Here is a 23,735-nt window from a genome sequence, read left to right on the forward strand (position 1 = left end):
GCAGCTGGGATGCAAGGCACCAAGTCCCTAGGCTGCACACAGCACTGAGAACCTGGGCCTGGCCCATGAAACCATTTTTCCCTCCTAGGCCTCTAGGCCTCCAGCCCCTGTGAGGGCTGCTGTGAAGGCCTCTCACATGCCCTAGAGACATTTTCCCCATTTTCTTGGTGATTAACTTTCAGCTCCTCATTACTGATGCAAATTTGTGAAGCCAGCTTGAATTTCTCCTTAGAAAATGGGATTTTGTTTTCTATTGCATTGTCAGGCTGCAAATTTTCTGAACTTTTATGCTCTACTTCCCTTATAAAACTGAATGCCTTTAACAGCACCCAAGTCACCTCTTGAATGCTTTGCTCTTTAGAAATTTCTTCTGCCAGATTCCCTAAATCATCTCTCAAGTTCAAAGTTCTGCAAATCTCTAGGGCCGGGGCAAAATGCTGCCAGTCTCTTTGCGAAAACATAGCAAGAGTCACCTTTGCTCCAGTTCCCAACAATTTCCTCATTTCCACCTGAGACCACTTCAACCTGAACTTTATTGTCCATATTGCTATTAGCATTTTGGGCAAAGCCATTCAACAAGTCTCTAGGAAGTTCCAAACTTTCCCACATTTTCCTGTCTTCTTCTGAGCCCTCCAAACTGCTTGAACCTCTGCCTGTTACCCAGTTGCAAAGTTGCTTCCACATTTTTGGGTATCTTTTTAGCAGCACCCTACTCTACTGGTACCAATTTACTGTATTAGTACGTTTTCACGCTGCTGATAGAGACATACCTGAGACTGGGCAATTTACAAAAGAATGAGGTTTAATGGACTTAGAGTCCCATGTGGCTGGGGAGGCCTCACAATCATGGCGGAAGGCAAGGAGAAGCAAGTCACGTTTTACATGGATGGCAGCAGGCAAAAAGAGAGCTTGTGCAGAGTAACTCCTGTTTTTAACACCATCAGATCTCGTGAGACTCATTCACTATCATGAGAACAGCACAGGAAAGACCCGCCCCCATAATTTAATCACCTCCCACCAGGTTCCTCCCATGACGTGGGAATTGTGGGAGTTACAATTCAAGATGAGATTTGGGTGGAGACACAGCCAGACTATATCAACAGTGGTACATATACAGCATAAATTCTCAATGCTCTTTTCTTTGTTGGTAATAGATTTCTTTTCATTCCTTGTACTTTGTAGCCAAGATAATCCTTTCACCTTCTTAAAAATGTGATCAGCATCAAGACCATTTGATCATTTTGCAAAGAAAAGGCCATGGATTTGTAGCACACAGTCATTTGGGTGGACCAGAGTGGTTTGTGACCTTCCCATCACTTAACCCATAGTTAGTTCACATACAGTGAGCTCTAGGATGGTTGAGAAACCACCCATCAGCTTTGCAGCACAGTCTGTGCCAAGGGACGGTTTGATTGCCAAGGCCTTTATTGCCCACAGCTTGTTTGTTGTCTGCCTCTAGTCAGGCCTGGCTGAAAGGAGTCACTTGCTGCTGTAGTACTTTTCATCAACTAGATAGCACATGAGCATTGAAAGAATACACAGGGCATGGTCTTAGGAATGGTCAGATTTGGAAGAGGCTTTTATACTCCCAAGTGTCTTATGTTAGAATGGCAATCTGGTCTTGTGACTCTCCTGTGTGGTGATGCTTCAATCATTAATTATGTAATGCAGGGGTCCCCAACCCCCAGGCCATGGACCGCTATCGGTCCATGGCCTGTTAGGAACTGGGCTGCACAGCAGGAGGTAAATGGCGGGTGAGTGAGCACTACTGCCTGAGCTCTACCTCCTGTCAGATCAGTGATGGCATTAGATTCTCACAGGAGGATGAACCCTATTGTGAACTGCACACGCAAGGGATCTAGGTTGTTCACTCCTTTTGAGGATCTAATCCCTGATGGTCTGAGGTGGATGTTTCATCCCAAAACCACGCACTGCACCCCAGCCCCCAACCCCCACCCTCCGTTCATGGAAAAATTGTCTTCCACAAAACTGGTCCCTGGTGCCAGAAAGGTTAGGGACCACTGATGTAATGGAAATTGATTTATAATCCTCTCAGATACAGCCTGCTCCTGTAATTTCTGAAGCCCTTTTCCCAATATCTTTTGGGTCACTTTCTTGCAGAGCCCCGTAAGAATCGGCCCCCCATTGCTATCGTGTCACCTCAGTTCCAGGAGATCTCTTTGCCAACCACTTCTACAGTCATTGATGGCAGTCGTGAGTACTTGTCTAAGTATGATGTTTTAGAAGAACATTCACCATGTACTCTGGTAGAAAACTCTAGTAGAAGATTTGGGGCCAGCTATGTCTGCATTCTGTTTAGGCCAGTCATCTTGACCATGTTAGGGGAAGGCCAACCATCTGAAGCAACTGACTGAAAAGCAACACACCAGACAGGCCTTCTTTAAAATCCCCAGGTAGCCTATTTGAAGTAATATTTCCACTTTGAGATGGTAAGAAACTGAAATTATGCATGTAACTAGCATGATTTTAGTTGAAACTCACTGGTTTTCAGATTTGCTTAGTTGGAGTTGCCTTTTTCATTCAGGGAACCAACGTTCCTTCCAATCATAGCAAGGTAAGTAATTGGGAGGCCTGACTGAGGAGCTTTTACCCAGCCATCACTTACCTAACAAGATTCTCATCAGCCGCCTCCTGGAGACACTCACAGAATGCACTCCACACCCTGGTCTGGGCTCCTTAACATTTTACTCTTCAGAGTAGTGTCATCCAGTGAGTGACATAAGAGGATTTTTGGGTCTTTGCCCTTAATTGTGACTGTATGGTGCAAGAGGTTTCAGACCTATCCTCTCACCAGTATTTGCTTGTTTCTTTGTTTTGTTTTGATTTTTTGAGACCGGTTAAGGTCCTTTACCCTGACTATCTTGGCAGCAACAATGGTTTTTGGCAGAGGCAGTCACAGCTTTAGCAGAGGACCCTCTAGCAAGGTTAAGCATTTGATGTTGATGGTGCTGTCAAGAAGAGGAGGCTAGGAAGATGATAGTAGGCCAAGAGGGAAGAGAGAGAACAGGAAGAAGCCCTTGTGATAGAGAGTGGTAGAAAGGGCTCACATTATACTGTTTTATTTTACAGTTTTGAATAGGTGAAAGTTAAATAATATGCAAATGTATACAGTGAAAAGAATCATACTATCCGTGTGTCCTAAGTGTCCAGTTTTCCTCCAGATAGCCAATGGTGTTATTATTTTATGTATCCTTTTAGAGATATTTTATACATATATAAGAAAATACATATATAGTCCTTCTGCCTTGTGTTTACACAAATGAAAGCACATTATATGTGCTGTTATGTGTGATGCTTGTTTTTGTATGTTGGAGAATTTTTCTTTTTTTTTGAGACAGAGTTTCGCTCTTCTTGTCCAGGCTGGAGTGCAATGGCACAATCTTGGCTCACCGCAACCTCCACCTCCTGGGTTCAAACAATTCTCCTGCCTCAGCCTCCCAAGTAGCTGGGATTACAGACACGCACCATCAAGCCTGGCTAATTTTGTATTTTTAATAGAGACAGGGTTTCTCCATGTTGGTCAGGCTGGTCTCGAACTCCTGACCTCAGGGGATCCGCCCGCCTCAGCCTCCCAAAGGGCTGGGATTACAGGCGTGAGCCACCATGCCTGGCCTGGAGAATTTTTCTTAATCAACATGTAAGATGCTTATTCTTTTTTTAAAAAAATGATTAAGTAGCATTCCATCATATAGATGTATAATTTCATTGTATGAGTTCTTACTTGTTTTCAGTCAATCTCTATTGATAACCATTTAGATTACTTTCATTCTTTTGCTATTACAAACAGTGTTACCATGAATAATCTTGTAAACATGATGTTTAACACATGTACAAGTATATTTGTAGGATAAATTCATAGAAGAATTGCAGGGGTAGAGATAAATATTGCCAAAGTACTCATTATAGAGGTTGTGCCAGTTTATGCTTATACCATGACTAATGAGAGGTCCTCTTTCTCCACACCTGTACCAATATAATGTGTTATGAAATTTTGGTCTTTACCAATTTTATAGGTTTAAAAAAATGCTATCTCAAGTGTAAATTAATTTGCATTTCTTTTAAGTGAGGTTGGGTATTTTTTCATGTGTTTAAGAATTATTGCTTTTCCTTTCTTCATACAGTAGTATTTTAACCAGAGGTTGCCTGTGTTGGAGTCCTTGGAAAACTACACAGTGGAATATACATAGAGAGGCAGAATGACCCAGTATTCCTAGGGAAGAAACATTCTGGAGAGATAGTCTGTAATTTCATGAAGTTTTCCTAGCTTCAAATCTCTGGGTAGTTGTCCTGGTTTGTGTAAACTGGATGAGTGCTAAGACCAAGCGTTCTCATGTCGTAACTGATGTTTCTTTATGGTCAAGAAAGCACTGATGATGATAAAATCGTTCAGTACCATTGGGAAGAACTTAAGGGGCCTCTGAGAGAAGAGAAGATTTCTGAAGATACAGCCATATTAAAACTAAGTAAACTCGTCCCTGGGAACTACACTTTCAGGTAAATTAGGATTCAGCTTCAAGTTTACCATAGGCCATTTTTTTTTCCTCTCATGGGTTTTACATTGTTATATGAGTAACTTTGACAAATATCCAATTCACTGTGGAGTTGGTTGATAATACAGCTTTTGGTTCCATTGGTTCTCTGAGCCCTACAGTGATTGTGATTACAACAATGGTAACTTTTTAGGGCAAAGGTTCTTGTACAGTAGATCAGGATCTGCCGCAGTTAATCTTTCTTAAGCCTTATCTGGCAGGTCTCCAAAAATTTTTTTTAGGATTTCTGTTGTTAAATGAAAAGGCCCATCTTCCTTTGCCTTTTCTCAGGCAAAATCTGAAGGACCTACTCTCATTTTTTTCTTCCCTTTGGAAAATGCTTCCTCAGCTTACGATATACCTCATAATCTTTATGTTTGACTAGTGGTTTTCATTCTCTGCTGGGGCTTTTGGGGAATTTGATTCAAAGAAAGTACTTTTGGGGAGCTAGTATTGATATTCTAGCGTGATTACTAAAGCTTTGAAGCTGACTCTAGAGTTATCCTCCTTATATTTGCGTAATTCCTTGTATGTTAAAAAGCACTTGTATTAATGTATGAGTATCATACAAACAAGATATATAGATGATACTATCTTCATTTGACAGTTAAGAAAAATGAGGCTTCTCTGAGGTCTCACAGCTGGAACTTAAATGCAGATTTTCTTTTTTTTTTTCTTTTTTTGAGCCGAAGTCTCGCTCTGTCGCCCAGGCTGGAGTGCAATGGCACGATTTCAGCTCACTGCAAGCTCTGCCTCCCGGGTTCATGCCATTCTCCTGCCTCAGCCTCCCGAGTAGCTGGGACTACAGGCGCCTGCCACCATGCCCGGCTAATTTTTTTGTTATTTTTAGTAGAGACAGGGTTTCACCATGTTAGCCAGGATGGTCTCCATCTCCTGACCTCGTGATCCGCCAGCCTCAGCCTCCCAAAGTTCTGGGATTACAGGCGTGAGCCACCGCGCCCGGCCCTAAATGCAGATTTTCTAATCCTGAAGTCAGGGTTCATTCTACTTCACTCCTTGACTTGATCCATGTATTTTGTTCATACTTCCTTTAATTCCCTTCTCAGTCTGTTCAAGTTTTGCCCATCCTTACAAACCTCCTCAATTTCCATGAGGTTCTCTGAGATCCCTCCAGACAGGAGAGAATATGGCTCTCCTCTTTCCCTGTTGCACTCAGGGCCTCTATGTGGCATTTACCATAGTGTGACAGTTTATTCATGTCTATCTGTCTTCCCATGAATCTGAGATTAACCAAATTTTAGATGGTGCCAGACACAGAAATGAGAATCCTAGCACAATACCTACCATATAAATCAATATGCAACTTCTGACTTAGCAGGATTTCCATTGATTCAACACTTCAGGTGAATGAAAAGTAGCTGCCAGTACAATAAGATTGGAGATTCCATTCTACTTCGCTTAAAATGGAAATTTGAGCTGGTTTTCACCTTAGATTTCTAATATAGGAATTTTTCTATTTACAGAATTCAGCTTGGGCCAGGTTGATCCTTTTAAAAAATAGTAACAATGAGAGCTGATATTTCTTGACCATTTACTATGTGCTGAATACAATTCTGAGCTCTTTGCTGGCAGGATTGCATTTAATTCTGATAACAGATACTATGGTTCTCCTCGTTTTACAGATTAGGAAATTATGGCACAAAGAGGTTAAGTAACTTGCCCAAGGTCACACAAACAGTCTAACTCTAGAGTCTAAGCTTTTAACCACAAGGCTGACCTACAGGTTTTTTAGTGGATGGGGTATGAGAGTGATTTTTTTTTTCCTAGACCTCATTTTTAAAAAAATCTATGAAATGATATGATTGGATTTGATTAGCATTAAGGTTGTAATTCACTCACCTTTTCATCTCTCTTACTTTTACATGGCAGTAGCCTTTTTCCTCAGCCCTATAGTCAGCTGCTGTTTGGTTTCAGGATCTTTGCAGGCAGGCCAGGGACTGTTTGAGGTGAAAGAGAAAATGGGCAGCTGCCATTTTGCTGTCTGTCTGTAAGGTGCTTTTGTCCTGACATAGGAGACAAATGGCGTATGTTAAAAACAAAAAAACAGGCTGGGCGCAGTGGCTCACGCCTGTAATCCCATCACTTTGGGAGGCCGAGGCGGGCGGATCACGAGGTCAGGAGATCGAGACCAGCCTGGCTAACGCGGTGAAACTCCGTCTCTACTAAAAATACAAAAAAATTAGCTGGGCATGGTGACAGGTAGCTGTAGTCCCATCTACTCAGGAGGCTGAGGCAGGAGAATGGCATGAACCCGGTAGGCGGAGCTTGCAGTGAGCTGAGATCGCGCCACTGCACTCCAGCCTGGGCGACAGAGCGAGACTCCGTCTCAGAAAAAACAAAAAACAAAAAACCCCAAACCTGTGAAAACAACAGAGAAACTAGGAAAAGAGGCAAAACTTTTGTAAATTTTTCTTTTTCAGATATCTGCTGATTGGTACATGTTTGTGTGTCTGAGGTTTTTGTGCTTTTTTCCTAAAGGCTGTAATACCAAAAATCCCCTTCACACCATAGGTAAAAGGTGAGATTGCAGGATAAAACCTCACTGACGTCTGGCCCTGTCTGTGGCTGGTGGTGAGATTTAAACAAACTACATGTCTTTTCTATGCTTTTCCTCTTTCTGTCAGCAAAATGGAAAGATCCCAAACCTCCTTGCTTGCTTATGCTCACATTTTGAGGTGGCATGAGAAGCTTTAGGCTGTTCAGCTGGAAGGCATCATTTAGGTAAAAGCCTGCTCTTACAAATGAACATTTTTTTTTTTTTTTTCAAATCCTGTGTCTCACTGGCACAAATTGTGGGACTGTTGCGTAGGAGAATTCATTTTCATCTCAAGCTCCTGCCTTACTGGAGCCAGCCCTCCTGGTTCGTCCCGCAGGCTGTCTGCCTAGGATGTCCATCCTTGTGATATGTAAACAGCTGGAACAGGATGATGGGAAAACAGCCTGCTGCAGACAGAGCTTGCACTACATAGTGTAGGGAATCAGGAATAGGGACCAAGAATTACCTCTTCTTAAGATTTGGTTTCTGAGCTTTGGTATCAGAGAACTGAGCTTGCATCTTGGCTTACTATATAGCCCTTGGGTGGGTTACTTAGCCTCTCTAAGCCTCTTATAAAAGTGGAATCAATGATGCCTACTCTATACGGTTGTTATGAGGGCCATATCAGACAATGCTTATGAAGATCTCAGGACACAGATACGTGCAGGCAGCAGCAGAACAAAATGGCGCTGGAGACATATTGCCTGGATCAGAACCTGACTCCACTGCTTTCAAGCTGTATAACCTTGGGCAAGCTTGCTTGCATGTTTGCTTGCTTGCTTGCTTGCTTGCTTGCTTGCTTCCTTCCCTCCCTCCCTCCCTCCCTCCTTCCTTCCCTCTTTCCCTCCATCTCTCCTTCCTTCCTTCCTTTTTTTCTTTTTTTTAATGAAGTTTCCCTCTGTCGCCCAGGCTGGAGTGCAGTGGTGCAATCACAGCTCACTGCAACGTCCGCCTCCCGGGTTCAAGCAATTCTCTTGCCTCAGCCTCCCAAGTAGCTGGATTATAGGCCTGCACCACCATGCCTGGCTAATTTTTGTATTTTTCGTAGAGATGGGGTTTCACCATGTTGGCCAGGCTGGTATCAAACTCTCAACCTCAAGTGATCCGCACACCTTGGCCTCCCAGAGTCCTGGGATTACAGGTGTGTGCCAACGCACCTGGCCTCTCTGCCTTTCTCCTCGTGTATGTGAGGAGTAAAATGAGGATAATACTTTATAGAGTTGTTGTGAGGATTTAATGAGATATAAAGAACTTGGAGCAGTGCGTAGCACATCATAAAACTTCAGTCAGTGTTAGCTTCTAGTAGTACTTTCTGCTTTTCCAATAGAAGTGGGTAAGAGTAGGTAACCTTGCCACATTGGTATTTCTTAGCCTTAATTTTCAGTCTTCTAGTGTTTATTCCTCTTTCCTTAAACCCGTCCCTGATCACACTCCTCTCTCTGCCCTGACAGCTTGACTGTAGTAGACTCTGATGGAGCTACCAACTCTACAACTGCAAACCTGACAGTGAACAAAGCTGTGGATTACCCCCCTGTGGCCAACGCAGGCCCCAACCAAGTGATCACCCTGCCCCAAAACTCCATCACCCTCTTTGGGAACCAGAGCACTGATGATCATGGCATCACCAGCTATGAGTGGTCACTCAGTCCAAGCAGCAAAGGGAAAGTGGTGGAGATGCAGGTAGGAGGGAATGATTCCTATTTTTTCTTGCCCAAGAGAAGTAGAGCTGCTGGACTGCATTTTTAGAAACCTCCAAACAAACTGAGAAAGCTTTAGGGGCCTTTGATTAATGTGGTAGCAAAAATCTTTATCTTGGCCGGGTGTGGTGGCTCACGCCTGTAATCCCAGCACTTTGGGAAGCTGAGGCGGGCAGATCATGAGGTCAGGAGTTCGAGACCAGCCTGGCCAACATTGTGAAACCGTGTCTCTACCAAAGATAAAAAAATTAGCCGAGCATAATGGCGTGCGCCTGTAATCCCAGCTACTTGGGAGGCTGAGGCAGGAGAATCCCTTGAACCTAGGAGGCGGAGGTTGCAGTGAGCCGAGATCACGCCATTGCACTCCAGCCTGGGTGACAGAGCAAGACTCCATCTCAAAAAAAAAAAAAAAAAAGATTTTTATCTTAAATGTTTAGTATTAGAGGAAAAGGCTGAGAAATGTTAGTTGTTCTGGATGGCTCCAGAGAGTCAAACTATTTAGAAGCTACAAGGGTGCAAATCTTAGTGAGCTCTATAACACCACCTAGTGGTGGTGTGTATCTTCTCTCTAGAGATGCTTAGGAAGAGAGACTAGATCTGTCACCAGGCAGATAACACAAAGAAAGAAAGAAAACTGGATGGTGGCTGTGCTGAACTTAAGCCCTTACTAAAGGAGTCATCTACTCTTCAGGTCCAGCTGGTTGTTGCCACATGGAAGGATGGTCCCAACATTGCTTGATAGCCCAGCTTTTCAAGAGAAGAAAGAAATTGAGACCTTTATGTGAAAATTTCCAATATGAGAGACACTACAGGCCAAACAAAATGTTTGCAAGCTGGATTCAGCCCATGGGCTACTAGTTTTTGCCTACTGCTCTACAGGAAGTTCCTGCATTGGAAGTTTGCCCAAAATTATTTATAATGTCCCGATACTCAAGATTCTATATTTCTAGATTTAAGGCCCCCCTTAAAGCCTCCGTTTTACCTGACTTTTGTTTAAATGTTTTGTTAGGTTGTTGCAGAACCTGTACAGACCTGAAGGAGACAGTATGGTGTTATACAGTATCTTGAGCTGCTGCCATGTTTCACTGAGACAGCTTTGTTAGGAGCACTGTGTAGCCTCAGTAGGAAGAGGATCTTTTTAAACAGTGTTTTTAAAACTGGGTCATTTATTGTTTGTTCACGGTATTCTTTCTGGTTTGAGTAATCCCTGCACATTTCCCGATACTGCCCTCTCTTATGAGAGTTCTGGCTTTATTTGAAACTGCTGCTGTGTCAGAGAGGGTTGTTTCCTTGAAGGGGGAAACCCTTAGCAAGGTGCCTCATGATATCTGACTCCACATTCACTCATGTGCTGAACTGGGACGTAATAGCCCAGTACCATCTTAGGTCTTAGGTTTAGAAAACTAAATCGTTTTTACCAGAGTAGGAATTATTGTGTGATGTTGTGATTCCTGGAGTCCACTTTTCCACTTCTGTATTTGTATTTGTAGGGTGTTAGAACGCCAACCTTACAGCTCTCTGCGATGCAGGAAGGAGACTATACTTACCAACTCACAGTGACTGACACAATAGGACAGCAGGCCACTGCTCAAGTGACTGTTATTGTGCAGCCTGGTAAGCTCCAGCCTTGTGGTTCAGGCTCTTCTATTGGTGGGTCCATTTAACCTTGGGAGAAAAGAGGGTTGGGTTCTGAGCTGTATGAGGGTAGAAGCAGAAGGCACCGATCCATAGAGCCTCTGGTGACTTCTATTGTCCCTTCCCCTTGTGCTTTCTTCATAGCTAGAGATGAAGGATACTTCCCAGCCTCAGCTTGTGCCCTTCCCTTGGCTTGTTGTTGGTACCTTCAAGGAGACCTAGGAAATAGAGTTTATGCCATCCCAAATCCTAAAAAGTAATTGCGGTTTTTGCCATTCCTTTCAATAGCAATTACTTTTACACCAGCCCAATACCACGTCCTTTAAGGGCCTGCTTAAAATTGACTTCCTCAGGACAGCTCTGTCTTGTCACTCAAATCCTTTCATTTGAACTCCCTTAGCATTAGAGTTCAAGTTTAGTATGGTATTATAACTTCATTATGTTCTATGTTTCTGTCAGAATTGCTTGATATGTTTCAGTCTTATATTCTTTATTGTGTGCTCCCTGACGGTAACCACATCTCCCATAGTATCTGACAGTTCTGCAGCCTGAGAGGCAGAGTCCATGGCTTCCAGAACATGTGTCCCAATTGGTTCCTCTCCTTTCCCACCTAGACTGGCTGCTTTTGACCTCTAACTCTTTGTCTTCCAGAAAACAATAAGCCTCCTCAGGCAGATGCAGGCCCAGATAAAGAGCTGACCCTTCCTGTGGATAGCACAACCCTGGATGGCAGCAAGAGCTCAGATGATCAGAAAATTATCTCATATCTCTGGGAAAAAACACAGTGAGTATTGACACAAAATCCTTGTTTTTGCAAAGCCTCCAGACCTTGGAAGAGCAAGGTTTTATTTGCTATTATGAATTGAGTTGCTCTTATTGGCTTATCCAGTGGGGTGACTGAGGAAGAAATGTTTGCAATTCCAAACTTCAACTCCAAGAAAATGATATAATAAATAATTTTTGTAAGAAAAAAAGAATGCTTGCCATCAGCTAGTCCCCAGGTAGTACTGTGTGATCCTGGTGCTTTTGCAGGTACAATCCATCTGCTGAAATGCAGAGTTTAATTACACTTGAGAGGCAGGATGGAAGGGGTAATGGAGCAGAAAAATACTGTTGCTCAGAATTAACTGGGTAAGGCTGGCACGAGGGATGGGGCAGAGCAGCTATTAAGAGAAATTGAAAATACATCCATAAAATGAAAGCATTACTCTGTTATTGTTTTCTTGAAGACACCATTTACCAATTAAGTTAGCCAGAGGCCAAAGGCAGTAATCAAAATAATTCTAATTACATTGAAATTACCTAACTGAACCATTCTTAGTTCCTATAGTTTCTTTTAGCTCCTTTAAACCATAACTAATGCAAATGAAATTATATGCAGGATCCCACAAGTAGCAAAAGAATTCTAAGAAGAGTTAAAAGTATTCTCTGTTTCCAAAGGTAGCAACCATAGGACAGCCTGGGTTTTTTTGTTTTGTGTTTGTTTGTTTGTTTGACAAGGGCATTGGAGATGGGTGGAAAAGAGCTTTAATTTGAGTATACAAATGACTTGCTTTTTAGATTGCTGAGTTGGAATCTAGAAATTATTTCCCTCAGCTCTTGTTTTTATCTTTTGTAGAACATAATCTTACCCAGCCCAGGGTGTTTTTAATTATAATTGTTTATTGAAGATATGGCTGATAGACCTTTTAGCTGAGTTTTATTAGTGTTTACAGCAGAGATAATGCTTAGCATAGCTTCTTGAAGGAGACTGTGCTTCAGGAGGAGCTACCAGGATCAGAGGCTGTAACTTTCAAAGGCAAAACAAAGTAAATCCTGGATGTCTGCAGATTTCTCCGGCTTTCCTGTAGTTAAAAGCTCTGGGGCATTTTGATCCTTGAGCAGAGGGCTCTGTGGCTGTGTGCAGCCTCAATGTTGGCACAGAGCTCCCTTGGCTGCTGCAGGCAACTCTCTGAGGCCACAAGGGGGAAGAAGGGATGTAGGGTGTCCTAGGTGCTTGATGGCCCCTGTCCAGGAGCTGGAGGGAACTTTGCTTATAGAGTTGCTACAAACAAGATGTTTTTGTCCTGAGAGTTCCTCTGCAGTCTTGCCCCATTTCCTTTCCTTGACTTTTCATCAGGAGGGATTTGGGCACGTGATTAAGAAATGCATTTTGCTTCCTTGCTGGCAAGAGCCAAACCAACTACTGGGCCAGAAATGCTTTTTAGAAACATCACTCTTAAATCATTCTTTTGATCAGAGACTTGCTCAGAGAACTTTCTTCCTTTTACAAACTAGAATGGTAAAGAGTTCAAGTGTTCTAGAAGCTCATATAAAGGATAAGGCTAGAGGTGTTTGAAAGCTATTTGAATTTTCTGACCAGCAGGCAGCCTGTATTTTGAGGCCAAATGACACTTTGTCCAGTTGAAATATTTTTAAACATGTCTTGTGAAGGTCTGGGTAACAGTAGTTCGTGTCTTTGCTGAGGGAGTCATTGTCTCCTCCTGCTAAGTTAGGGACAGGACAGCAGCAGACAGGTACAACTCCACCGTCTGGTTTCTCTTTTTGCAGGGGACCTGATGGGGTGCAGCTCGAGAATGCTAACAGCAGTATTGCCACTGTGACTGGGCTGCAAGTGGGGACCTATGTGTTCACCTTGACTGTCAAAGATGAGAGGAACCTGCAAAGCCAGAGCTCTGTGAATGTCATTGTCAAAGAAGGTACCTCTCTGCCTCCAGTTTGTGTAGCAGCCTCTTAGGGTCAGATAGCTGAAGAATTTATCCTGTCATGTTTGGGTGCAGAAATTGATTAGAGACAGCAAGAGGTGGGTAAGAGGGTTGGGGTGAGGGCAACTGTTATTTTCTTTTCTAAAACAGCCTTTAATTGGACTGTAAGGTGAATTTTAACTTCCCTCCCTCCTCCTGCTTACATCTTCCCTTCCCTCTCATCCCCTTAATTTGTTTTCAGTCCTCCCTCCTTCCCTCCTTACTTTCTTTCTCATTGAATAGGGAAAGAATTAAGGGTTCTATTGTTTGCATTTTTTTTTTTGCCCCTGCATTGCTGAGACCTGGGCTGTGACTCCTGTTAGCTACAGTGACACCTGCTGTCAGGCTTGAGAATGACGGCTGCACTACAGCTGACTATGCTTGCCCTGAGCCTTTGAGCTGAGGCCAGCCAGAGGCCCTGCTCTAGTTTACAGGCACGGAGACCAGTGAGGGCTGTGGGAGAGGGCCCTAAGTTGATAGCAGGAAAAACCATCAGATATGCAGACCTCCAGACATAAGATATCAAGCTGAGTAAATACTGCATAGACATCTGAATATACAAAGCTTCACGTGGGGCTCCGAATAAGAGAGGTAGCTCTTTGTTTTCTCTTGTGAGGTTGCAAGGAAGGGGTCCAAAAAGATATTCAGAGAATAACATTTTAAGATATTTTGAAGGAGAATTTGCAAGATCAGCTAGGTGAAACCTAAACTCCAAGGTTTTAAGCCAGTTTGGGCCGTTATTTCTGATCGTCACATACCTCCAAAGCAGAGAAATGGATTCCATTTGGGAAGGCTGCTGGGAGAATATGAGAGGAAGGCACACTTGTCCCCTCTGTTGTACAGTGTTAGGAGAACATTTCTCTGGGTAGGACTGGAACCTCAGGACTGGAGCGCTGGTAGCTTTCATCTACACTGTTGGTTGGTGGCAGGGACAGGCACTTAAAAAGGTTCTCCAATTAAGGTACTCTTGATGTTTTAATTTCCCCATAAGCATCATGAAGAAACATTTCTTCTTTTCTAGAATGTCACGTTATGTCAATGATTTCTTTTTGATTAGAAATAAACAAACCACCTATAGCCAAGATAACTGGGAATGTGGTGATTACCTTACCCACGAGCACAGCAGAGCTGGATGGCTCTAAGTCCTCAGATGACAAGGGAATAGTCAGCTACCTCTGGACTCGAGATGAGGGGAGCCCAGCAGCAGGGGTAAGTGTGCTAGGAGCTGGAGAGCTACACAGAAGTGGGGAGGAGGAGGAGCCACGCATTCCAGTATATGCTTTAATCAAGTGGCCCCTTATATCAAACCCAGATTGTTCTCTGAAATCCAGGGAGGTTAAGTAACTTGCTTAGGGTCATTCTGTAAGCTAGTATAGCACAGAATGGGTTTCTCTTCCCTGATCCTAGCAGTTGTAGGCTGCAGTGCTGTTCCAGATCAGGAACTGCCCAAGGTTGAAACAGTTCAGCCCCGAAGGGCCTAGTTATGGTGAAAGCAGCAACTGACTCCAGGAAAGGAATGGCATTTTGTTCTGTAACATAGCCATGTTGTTCAACCCTACAGGAGGTGTTAAATCACTCTGACCATCACCCTATCCTTTTTCTTTCGAACCTGGTCGAGGGAACCTACACGTTTCACCTGAAAGTGACCGATGCAAAGGGTGAGAGTGATACAGACCGGACCACTGTGGAGGTGAAACCTGGTGAGTTCATTTAGTGATGAGGCTGAGTAGAATTGCTGAATCAGCCATTCAAGGCCTCTATCCTGAGACCCCCTTCCCCGAGCATGGACAGAGCCAGATGGCATGTCCAGCTTTAAAAATAATTGAGAAACCCCAAGCTGAAAAATCCATACAGACTGTCTGTTCCAACAATACCTCCTACCCATGCAGAAATACAGACCTCCCCCTATTCATCTCTGATGGAAAAACAAACTCAGAGAGGGCAGGACTTGCTCAGTGTCACACAGCAGTTGTGTCAGAGCCAGGCCTTTCTGCTCCTAGTCCAGCACTTTCTCCTCTCCTCGTGACTGATGAGAGAGGGCTCAGGTGCTTGGGAATCTGAGCATAGGAATAGCTTGAGTCATGATGTCTCATCAGCATCCAGATGCAGAAAACAATTTATTTTTATAAGTTGAGCCTCAGGCCTTATCTGACAATCCGGGGAAGGTAAAGTAATAGTGCTCTTTACATTTTTCAGCTTTGCAGAAATAAAAATTTTCTTCTTAAATAGAACCATGTTTTTGTTTTGCTTTGAGGTTAATATGGTGATAGGGAGGCACTGAGTGTGGAGGTGGGATAGAGCTTTATAAATTCCTGAGCTTCTGATGAAATGGTATTAACTTTAAACCTACTCTTTATTATCTAGACCAGCCTCATATATGGATGTTTTAGACAGGAAGGGATCTTGAGAGGTCTCCTAGTCCTTGTCCTGCCTCTAGGAAGGACAGTAGCTGAGACACTATAAAATCTCTTTGGTGTTTAAAGTCAGATCACAGATAGTCTACTAATTATGCAAATTATACATCAGAACAGGCAAGTGATGCATTCAAGTATGTAAATAAGGCATTCCAAACAATCAGTTTGAAATTCCAAATGTAGAACATCTTTAAGACATATTCAAAAGTAAAACATGATAGCCTCGCCGTTTTAGAATTATACAAAGATAGTGCAGCTGTGATGTGGCTCTAAGGAAATCCTTGTGTCTTGGCTGACTGGATTTTCTTTTGTTAACTGTATTTAAACCTGGAGGGACAGATGCATTCCCATTATTGAGGAGATTGTTGAGATGGACACTTTTCCTCCCATTGTTGTGCACAAAATACAGCGAGGCACTGAAAATCAGATGTGAGTCAGGAGAGATTGCTTAATACCCCCACTTGGCCTGGATTGCTCAGCACTGCCAGTTGCACAGAGGCTTTTAAAACAAATGTTTAAGTGTTTCTCTCTTCCCCACTCCCATCATTACTCCCCACCCCTCATTGCATCACTGCTTCAGCCTTATCCCCAGCACATGTGTGGGAATTCTTAGGTTGGTATAGAGACCAGGAGTGCTTTAGAAGCTTTCTAAGCCAGCCCCAGATTGCCTGATCAGGAATTCACTATTGTCCCTTTCCATTTGAAGGACATCTGAATGTTCTCACTCCTTTCTCTCCTGTGCCAAAGCAAATGCACAGTGGCAGGTCTGTGTTTACTCTCCTACTTCTAAAGCCATGACTGATCCACATGCTTTCCAGATCCCAGGAAAAACAACCTGGTGGAGATCATCTTGGATATCAACGTCAGTCAGCTAACTGAGAGGCTGAAGGGGATGTTCATCCGCCAGATTGGGGTCCTCCTGGGGGTGCTGGATTCCGACATCATTGTGCAAAAGATTCAGCCGTACACGGAGCAGAGGTAGCTGGGCAATGAATGGGGGGAGCAAAGGAAAGACCAGGGGCCCCCAGGCTTCTTGAATGTACTGAGAAATAGTGTGGTTAGATAGAGAAGGGTGGGCTTTCTGACCAGAAACACTCATGATGCCTTTTCTTCAATAGACTTCTGTCTTCTAGTGCAGGTGACATGCGCTATACTAGACACTTCAGCAGGGCTCCAGGGTGTAGGAGGTCAACTATTTTGACAACCACAGTCTAGTAGAGGAGATAAGTAAATATGGAACATTAGTACAGGGTGGGTTTGGTACAACAAGCGGCATTGTGGAACACTGTGGCAAGGACAATGAATTCTTCTAGGAGAGTTGGGGTAGGAGTAATCCAAAGATTTTTCTAGAAGAAAGAAAACTTCAACCTGGGCAACATAACAAGACCCCACCTCTACAGAAGATTTAAAAATTAGCCAGGTGCAGTGCGGTGCGCCTGTAGTCCAAGTTATTTGGGAAGCTGAGGCAGGAGAATTATTTGAGCCCAGGGGTTTGAGGCTGCAGTGAGCTCTGATCACACCACTGCATTCCAGCCTGGAAGACAGAGTGAGACTGTCTCGAGAAAAAAAAAAAGGGAAAAGGAAACTTGTATTGACCAGGCATGGGAGGATGGGGAGGAAATTCAGAACAGGGGAACAGCATTGAGCAATGGTCCTATGGTGTGAAAGTACACAGTTTCTTCCAGAAGAAGTCACTTGGTTCAAGCTTAGTGGCCCCAGGATGTGGTAGAAGACAAGACTGGCAGTGGAGATTGAGAACAGTTATATGCAAGCTGAGGATCTTAGTTTTAATAGTTTGGGTAGGCAGATCCAAGTTGGTTTGTTTTATGTGTGTGAAGTTTTTGTTTTGTTTTTAAAAGCAAGGAAATTACATAATTTGATTTTTTTTTTTTTTGAAAAGAGATTAGTAGTGTGGCAGCTAGTCTAAAATAGGGAGAGACCAAAGGCTGGGAGACCAATCAGGAAGCTTCTGGACTAGTCCAGTAAAAAAGGTAATAAAACCTGAATTAAGATAGTGGAAGAAGAGGAGAAGAAATTAAAAGAAATTCAGTGGTAATTCAGTAGGACTTGGCCCTTTAGGAATGAAGGTGAGTGAGATATCAAATGTGAGGCTTTTGGTTTGGATGTCTGGATAGATGGTTCAGGTAATTAACTGAGATTGGGAAGGCAGGTAGAACCAGTTTGGATGATTGAATTTGGGGTGTCTTACTGGCTGCAGCAGGAGGTGTTCCGTCAGATAGCCACAAGTAAAGGCTGGAACTTGTGGAAGGAAGAGCCCAAGATAGGAGTTACTGCATACAGGCAGGAACCAAAGCCACGAGAACGGGTGAGTCTCACTAGGAGAGAGCTAAGATGGATAAGGACACAACTCTGAAGGGCATCATTATTTAAGGAGGTGGCAGAGAAAGAAGAGGTAGCAAAAGAAACTAAGAAACAGAAATCAGGTGGGAGGAAAACCAAATGAGAGTGGTCTGCTGGAAGTTAAGGGGTGATCTGGCAAAAGGGGTGCTTCCAAAGGATTCAGATGCTACAGGGATGGAGGTGTGGTGAGAACACAAAGTAGGCCTGTGGGTTTGTGATTAGTAGATCAGCACAACTATAGTGAGAGCATTTTACTTAGATGTTGGAGGCAAAGGACAGATTTCATGGTTTGAGGATACAGAGATGGTCAGTATAACACCTTTTTGAGGAAGTTGGTGCTGAAAATAATATGGGAGGTAGGATTGAAAGAATATCTTTAAAAAAATTTTCTTTTCATTGTGGTCCTTATGGAACATGAACATCTTTTTAAAATAGGAAATTTGTGAGCATTTGTATAGACTGAGAGGAAAAGGAGATGGTGGAGATAGGGGATGGGTAATAAATGGAGGCAGATCTGGGGGACCAGCCAAGTTGGAAACATGAGGTGAGAGCAGTGGTTCCCAACTCCAGCCACACAATAGAATCTTGTGGAGGTTGTCTGAACATAACACTGCCCAAGCCTTAGCCCCATAGATTATAGTTCAGTTGGTCTGGAGTGGGGCCTGGGTACCTAGAATGGAAAAGCTCCCCAGGTGAATTTAATCTACAGTCAGGGCTCACTAGGTCAGGGATAGCACGATTAGGGATAAGTATACTCAGCAGCCTGGGAGTAGGAACAGGGCAAATGGCTGCTTGATTGATCCAATTGGCAGGAATTGGCTGGCAAGCAGTGGAAAGATGTTAGCAAGAGTGCTGGTAAGAGCACTGTTGACAGGGTTGCTCAGATTCACCAGCACTGGCGTATGGGGCATGAGCAAGAGAGAAGTTTCTGGGTTTCCCTGAGCTTCTGGCTTGTACTGGATTGACTTAGTTAAGGAATTCAGGAAGAACATGTGATTGGAGGAAAATAGTATTTTACAGTGGGAAAGAACATGGCCCTTATATTAGACCCAGCTTCTGAGCCCTGCCGCACTAGTGTTAGCTCTGTGGGAAAGTTACTTCACCTCTCTGAACCTGTTTTACTATCTGTGAAAATACTAGTACCTATTTATAGGATTGTTATGAGGATTAAATAAGTTAACATTTGTATAGTCCCTCACACATAGTGTTCAATTAATGGTTATGAGTTGATTTTGAGACTTGTTGGATTTGAGGTATCTGTTGAAGCTCTGGGGTAGATATTCACACAAGTATTTGCAGATATAGACTGGTCACTCAGGAGAGACGTGGAGAAGGGAGGTAAAGGTCTGAGGGTTATTGATATATAGACCAAAATTGAAACTGTAAGCATGAATTAGGTAACTGGGAGAAGATAATGGGCAATGGACCACACATCCTTTATGGCAAAGGTTTTTTTTGTTTGTTTGTTTCTGGAATTGATCATGCCCCATTGTTAACCCCACTGTGCAGCAAGCTTTTAGAAAGTCTATGGCAGTACTTCTCAGACGTTTATGTCATGCATGCCTGGAAAATGATACCATTTATAGGGCACCTTGGCATTAACAGAGAAGGCTGCTTGTACTGGAAGCAACTGGTCCAGGGCCTCTAGGATGCCCAGGTCCCACCCAGCCACACTGCATGCTGAGGGGATCAATATCTTGGTCACACCTGTAAACCAGTGTGACTCACTGATTTAGAAGGTTCTAATTGTAAAACTCACATGGAGCTCAAGGGGCAGGCTACTAAAAATTAAGGCTAAGGCATAGAACAGACTTGGTACTACCCAGGTGTGAGTTCACATGTGGCCTATCTTGGACAGAAATTGACAGTCAGCAAACAGATTCTGGGCATGGAGTAATATAATTTCATAGCAGCCATACTACAGTATAAGGTCTTTTAGTTGTCATCATAATTGTTTTGGCTATATTGTGACCTATGGATAATCTTTGATGCTGTCCAACAATTTACATTAACAAAGCATTGTGGTTTGTCTTTCAAGTAAACCAGTCACAAACCCAGCAGTCTTAGCTGGAAAAAGGTGGACAGCAGGGATGTAGCCATACCAAATCCCCATTTGTCTCATCCTCCAGCTAGATGGAGGGTATGGGTCTTCTTACTGGAGGAATGGGTTCTTTTGTTAGCTGGGGCAGCTTAGGGCATTTTAAAAAGAACAGACTTTGTAGTCAGACATAACAGGGTTGGGATCTGGCTCTGCCATAATCAACTGTGTGACCTTGGGCAAGTTACTTAACCCCTCTTACAAAGCCCCAGTGTTGTTCTCTGTAAAATGGAGATGACCCTGATAACACCTTTCTCACTGGCTTGTAGTAACAGAATGCATGTAATACTTAGCACAGTGTCTGTCGCAGACAGAAGGTACTTAGTAAATGGTAGCTGTTGCTGCAGGTATGGACCGCTTCAGCTCATTAGTACTGTTGCATGTCTCTGCAGCACCAAAATGGTATTTTTTGTTCAAAACGAGCCTCCCCACCAGATCTTCAAAGGCCATGAGGTGGCAGCGATGCTCAAGAGTGAGCTGCGGAAGCAAAAGGCAGACTTTTTGATATTCAGAGCCCTGGAAATCAACACTGTCAGTGAGTAATTCTGGGAATTTGGGAGCAAGAGCCTACCTAGTGCCTGCAGCTCACCCGTTGGTCCTTTCTGTCCTTGGCCTTCATCTCCTTTTCTCTGGGAAGATGGAGATAATCATTTTCTTGCACTGCTGTTATCATGAAAGAGTCCTGATTCATCACTGGGGGTTCTTAACTTGGGGCCCATGGGCCCCTGAGATCACGTTCAGAAGACTGTGAGCTTGAGTGGGGAAAAATTTACATCTTTGTTTTGACTAACCTCTGACTAAAACTCACTGTTTACTTCAATGATCAATGTAGGCAACAAACTACAGTAGTATCAACATAACCTGTGGCTTTGAGGCAATAGAAATCACAAATAATTTCCTATCACATTACATGATGTCATTTTTACTTATCACTACTTCAAAATTATGATAGTTGTTAAACCCACTTCTAGCTCTTGTTATTTAATGCTTATTTATTTATTTATTTATTTTGAGGTAGAGTCTTGCTCTGTCGCCCAGGCTGCAGTGCAGTGGTGTGATCTCAGCTCACTGCAACCTCCGCCTCCCGGGTTCAAGTGATTCTCCTGCCTCAGCCTCCCAAATAGCTGGGATTACAGGCATGCACCACCATGCCCAGCTGATTTTTATATTTTTAGTAGAGATGGGGTTTCGCCATGTTGTCCAGGCCGGTCTCGAACTCCTGACTTCAAGTGATCTGCCCGCCTCGGCCTCCCAAAGTGCTGGGATTATAGGCGTGAGCTACCATGCCCAGCCTGTCTTCTTAAATATTTTAAAAACGTTTAATATAATTATTGCCTTCCTTTGAAGTACTATAGGTATTTTATTTTTGCAATTCTGAGAAGGGGATGTGTGGCACATAAAAGATTAAGAATTGCTGATATAGACAAACAAGTGAAGACAGGCTGGAAGTGTCTTGCTAGTGGCCTCCTGACTGCTCCAGTTTTGTCCAGTCGAGATGAGAAAGGCAGGCACCATGCCCAAGATGGGTCTCGAGGACATTTCACCACATAGCATTAATCTGGGGTGCTTTGGTGCCCTCATGGGCTCTAGGTGCTGCTTGTCACCCATGGCTGACTCTTGTTGACTCTCTTCCCTTTGCTGCCACTCTCAGCATGTCAGCTGAACTGTTCCGACCATGGCCACTGTGACTCGTTCACCAAACGCTGTATCTGTGACCCTTTTTGGATGGAGAATTTCATCAAGGTGCAGCTGAGGGATGGAGAAAGCAACTGTGGTGAGTTTTCTATGTGGCACAGTGCCAGCCTGTTTGGCGCTGAATGTGGTTCTGCGCTGAGTGGGTGGGTGTTGGTGTTTCTGAAGCAGATGAGCAGGCAAGGAGAAGAACTTTGTGTATTTTCTGTTTGCAGAGGACTTTTACTTCCTTCCTCCACACTTGCTCAAGGTTAGAGGAAAGCCCTGAAGCAGTCGTGTAAGAAGAACCAGGCTTAACTCAGATCCAATGCCAGTTACAGCCTAAATCCCATCAGCTGAAAAGCCTCCTGTCTTTTGGAGTGCCTCCATGCTGTAGCCTAATGGAAGCCCTCGTTTCCCTCTTAAAGCTCTTTTCAGCCTGCACCACTGCTGCAGGGTCTCAGGGCTTGCCGGGAGCAGGGACTGGAAAGCAGGGACATTTCAAAAGGTTTAAAGCTTCAGCTGCCCTTAACTCCAAGGTCTCACCTTCCTGGGGAGCCTGAGGCATTCTTGTCTCCAGAGTGAAGCCACACCTGCCCAAGCTGGGAGCAGCCCAGACCTCCCTCCCAGCCTCTCCCTCCACAGCCCTCACCATTTTGATTTTCTTGGCAGAGTGGAGCGTGTTATATGTTATCATTGCTACCTTTGTCATTGTTGTTGCCTTGGGAATCCTGTCTTGGACTGTGATCTGTTGTTGTAAGAGGTAAGATGGATTTTCCTTTGAAATTCATTCGGGCTTCTTGTCATACATTCATTACTCAGAGAGGTATTTGGCACCTTCCATGTGGAAGGACTGGGCTGGGTCCTCAGTCAGCATTAGAGAGTTCTGACCCACCTAAGGCATGCATGGGCAGCTTTGCTCACCCTGAGACTCTCCTGAGGGCAGAGGCACACTCCTTCAGTGAATGGCAGCCACTGCAGTGATTTGGAACCTGGGAAACATGGCTGGGCGGGAGCAGGGCAAGGTGGGGGAGTGAGTGTGAGGGCCAGGGGTACAGACCCGGATCACATCTGTAAGGTGTGTTTCCTTTAATGCACCACACCGTAGCCTCACCAGCATAGCCCGCGAGTTTTTAATTCTGCCTTCTTTCTAGTTGGGATTCATGAGTGTGCATGTTTCCACACAGGTATGCACCTAGGCTAGCCAGGCTCAGGCGTGCTGTGTTTTTTCATTTGAGTCTTTCTATTGAGTCTTCTAAGGTGGAATGGTTACATTTATTTTATGTTTTCATTATTAATAATATTATTTCTGTGTATACTGTGTGCCATAATATTTTTATAGGTAATATCATTTTTAATACACATAACCTTTTCCCATTTTACAGATAAAAAAACTTAGGCTCAGGAAAGGTACATCACTGTCTGAAGACCAATTAATAGTGACAGAGCTGAGATTCAACTTTCAGTATAACCTCTTATACAACTTAGAACTAAAGGAATTTTAAAAAATTCCCACTAGTCTAAGACAACCACCATTACCAACTTTGTTAGTGTAATGCCTCTCTCCTCCCACACCCTTCAAGCAGAGGATTTTGTTTTCTTTACGTTTTTAACCAATCTGTCCTTCATTGCCCCTGTGGGATGGTGAGTCCATGCCAAGGTGGTCATAGCTCCCTTGCCCTTCTCCAGAATTGCTGAGGAACATTTGAAGAACAAATCACAGTTGCCACCTTTCCTGGCTGAGAAATGAGGAGAGGACACCCCTCTCAGTAGGTGCCCCACCAAAATAGGGCCCTGCATGCACATCTGGCTCTCATCCTCATCCTCCCAGAGAACCTCCTTCCTGAGCAGGGGTGGGGGTTGTGTTTTTTAGGCAAAAAGGAAAACCCAAGAGGAAAAGCAAGTACAAGATCCTGGATGCCACGGATCAGGAAAGCCTGGAGCTGAAGCCAACCTCTCGAACAGGTAGGGGCCCTGGGCGCCAGAGCTTCTAGGTCTGTGCACTCTC

General features: G+C 43.8%; 1 protein-coding gene across 7 annotated transcripts in view; it reads left to right on the top strand.

Moving 5' to 3' along the window:
• KIAA0319L (KIAA0319 like) overlaps nucleotides 1–23,735 on the top strand; it is a 126,612-nt gene that overhangs the window by 92,658 nt on the left and 10,219 nt on the right. For all 7 annotated transcript variants that reach the window (XM_024249747.2, XM_063712766.1, XM_063711239.1 and 4 more), the window contains 13 exon segments: nucleotides 2,122–2,214; nucleotides 4,383–4,515; nucleotides 8,559–8,787; nucleotides 10,295–10,418; nucleotides 11,091–11,223; nucleotides 12,990–13,138; nucleotides 14,241–14,392; nucleotides 14,745–14,883; nucleotides 16,416–16,575; nucleotides 20,449–20,591; nucleotides 21,708–21,830; nucleotides 22,400–22,490; nucleotides 23,601–23,692. In XM_024249747.2, coding sequence (XP_024105515.1) covers nucleotides 2,122–2,214; nucleotides 4,383–4,515; nucleotides 8,559–8,787; nucleotides 10,295–10,418; nucleotides 11,091–11,223; nucleotides 12,990–13,138; nucleotides 14,241–14,392; nucleotides 14,745–14,883; nucleotides 16,416–16,575; nucleotides 20,449–20,591; nucleotides 21,708–21,830; nucleotides 22,400–22,490; nucleotides 23,601–23,692 — 1,761 coding nt within the window.

This window comes from Pongo abelii, chromosome 1 (assembly GCF_028885655.2).
Source record: "Pongo abelii isolate AG06213 chromosome 1, NHGRI_mPonAbe1-v2.0_pri, whole genome shotgun sequence".
Taxonomy (NCBI): Eukaryota; Metazoa; Chordata; class Mammalia; order Primates; family Hominidae; genus Pongo; species Pongo abelii.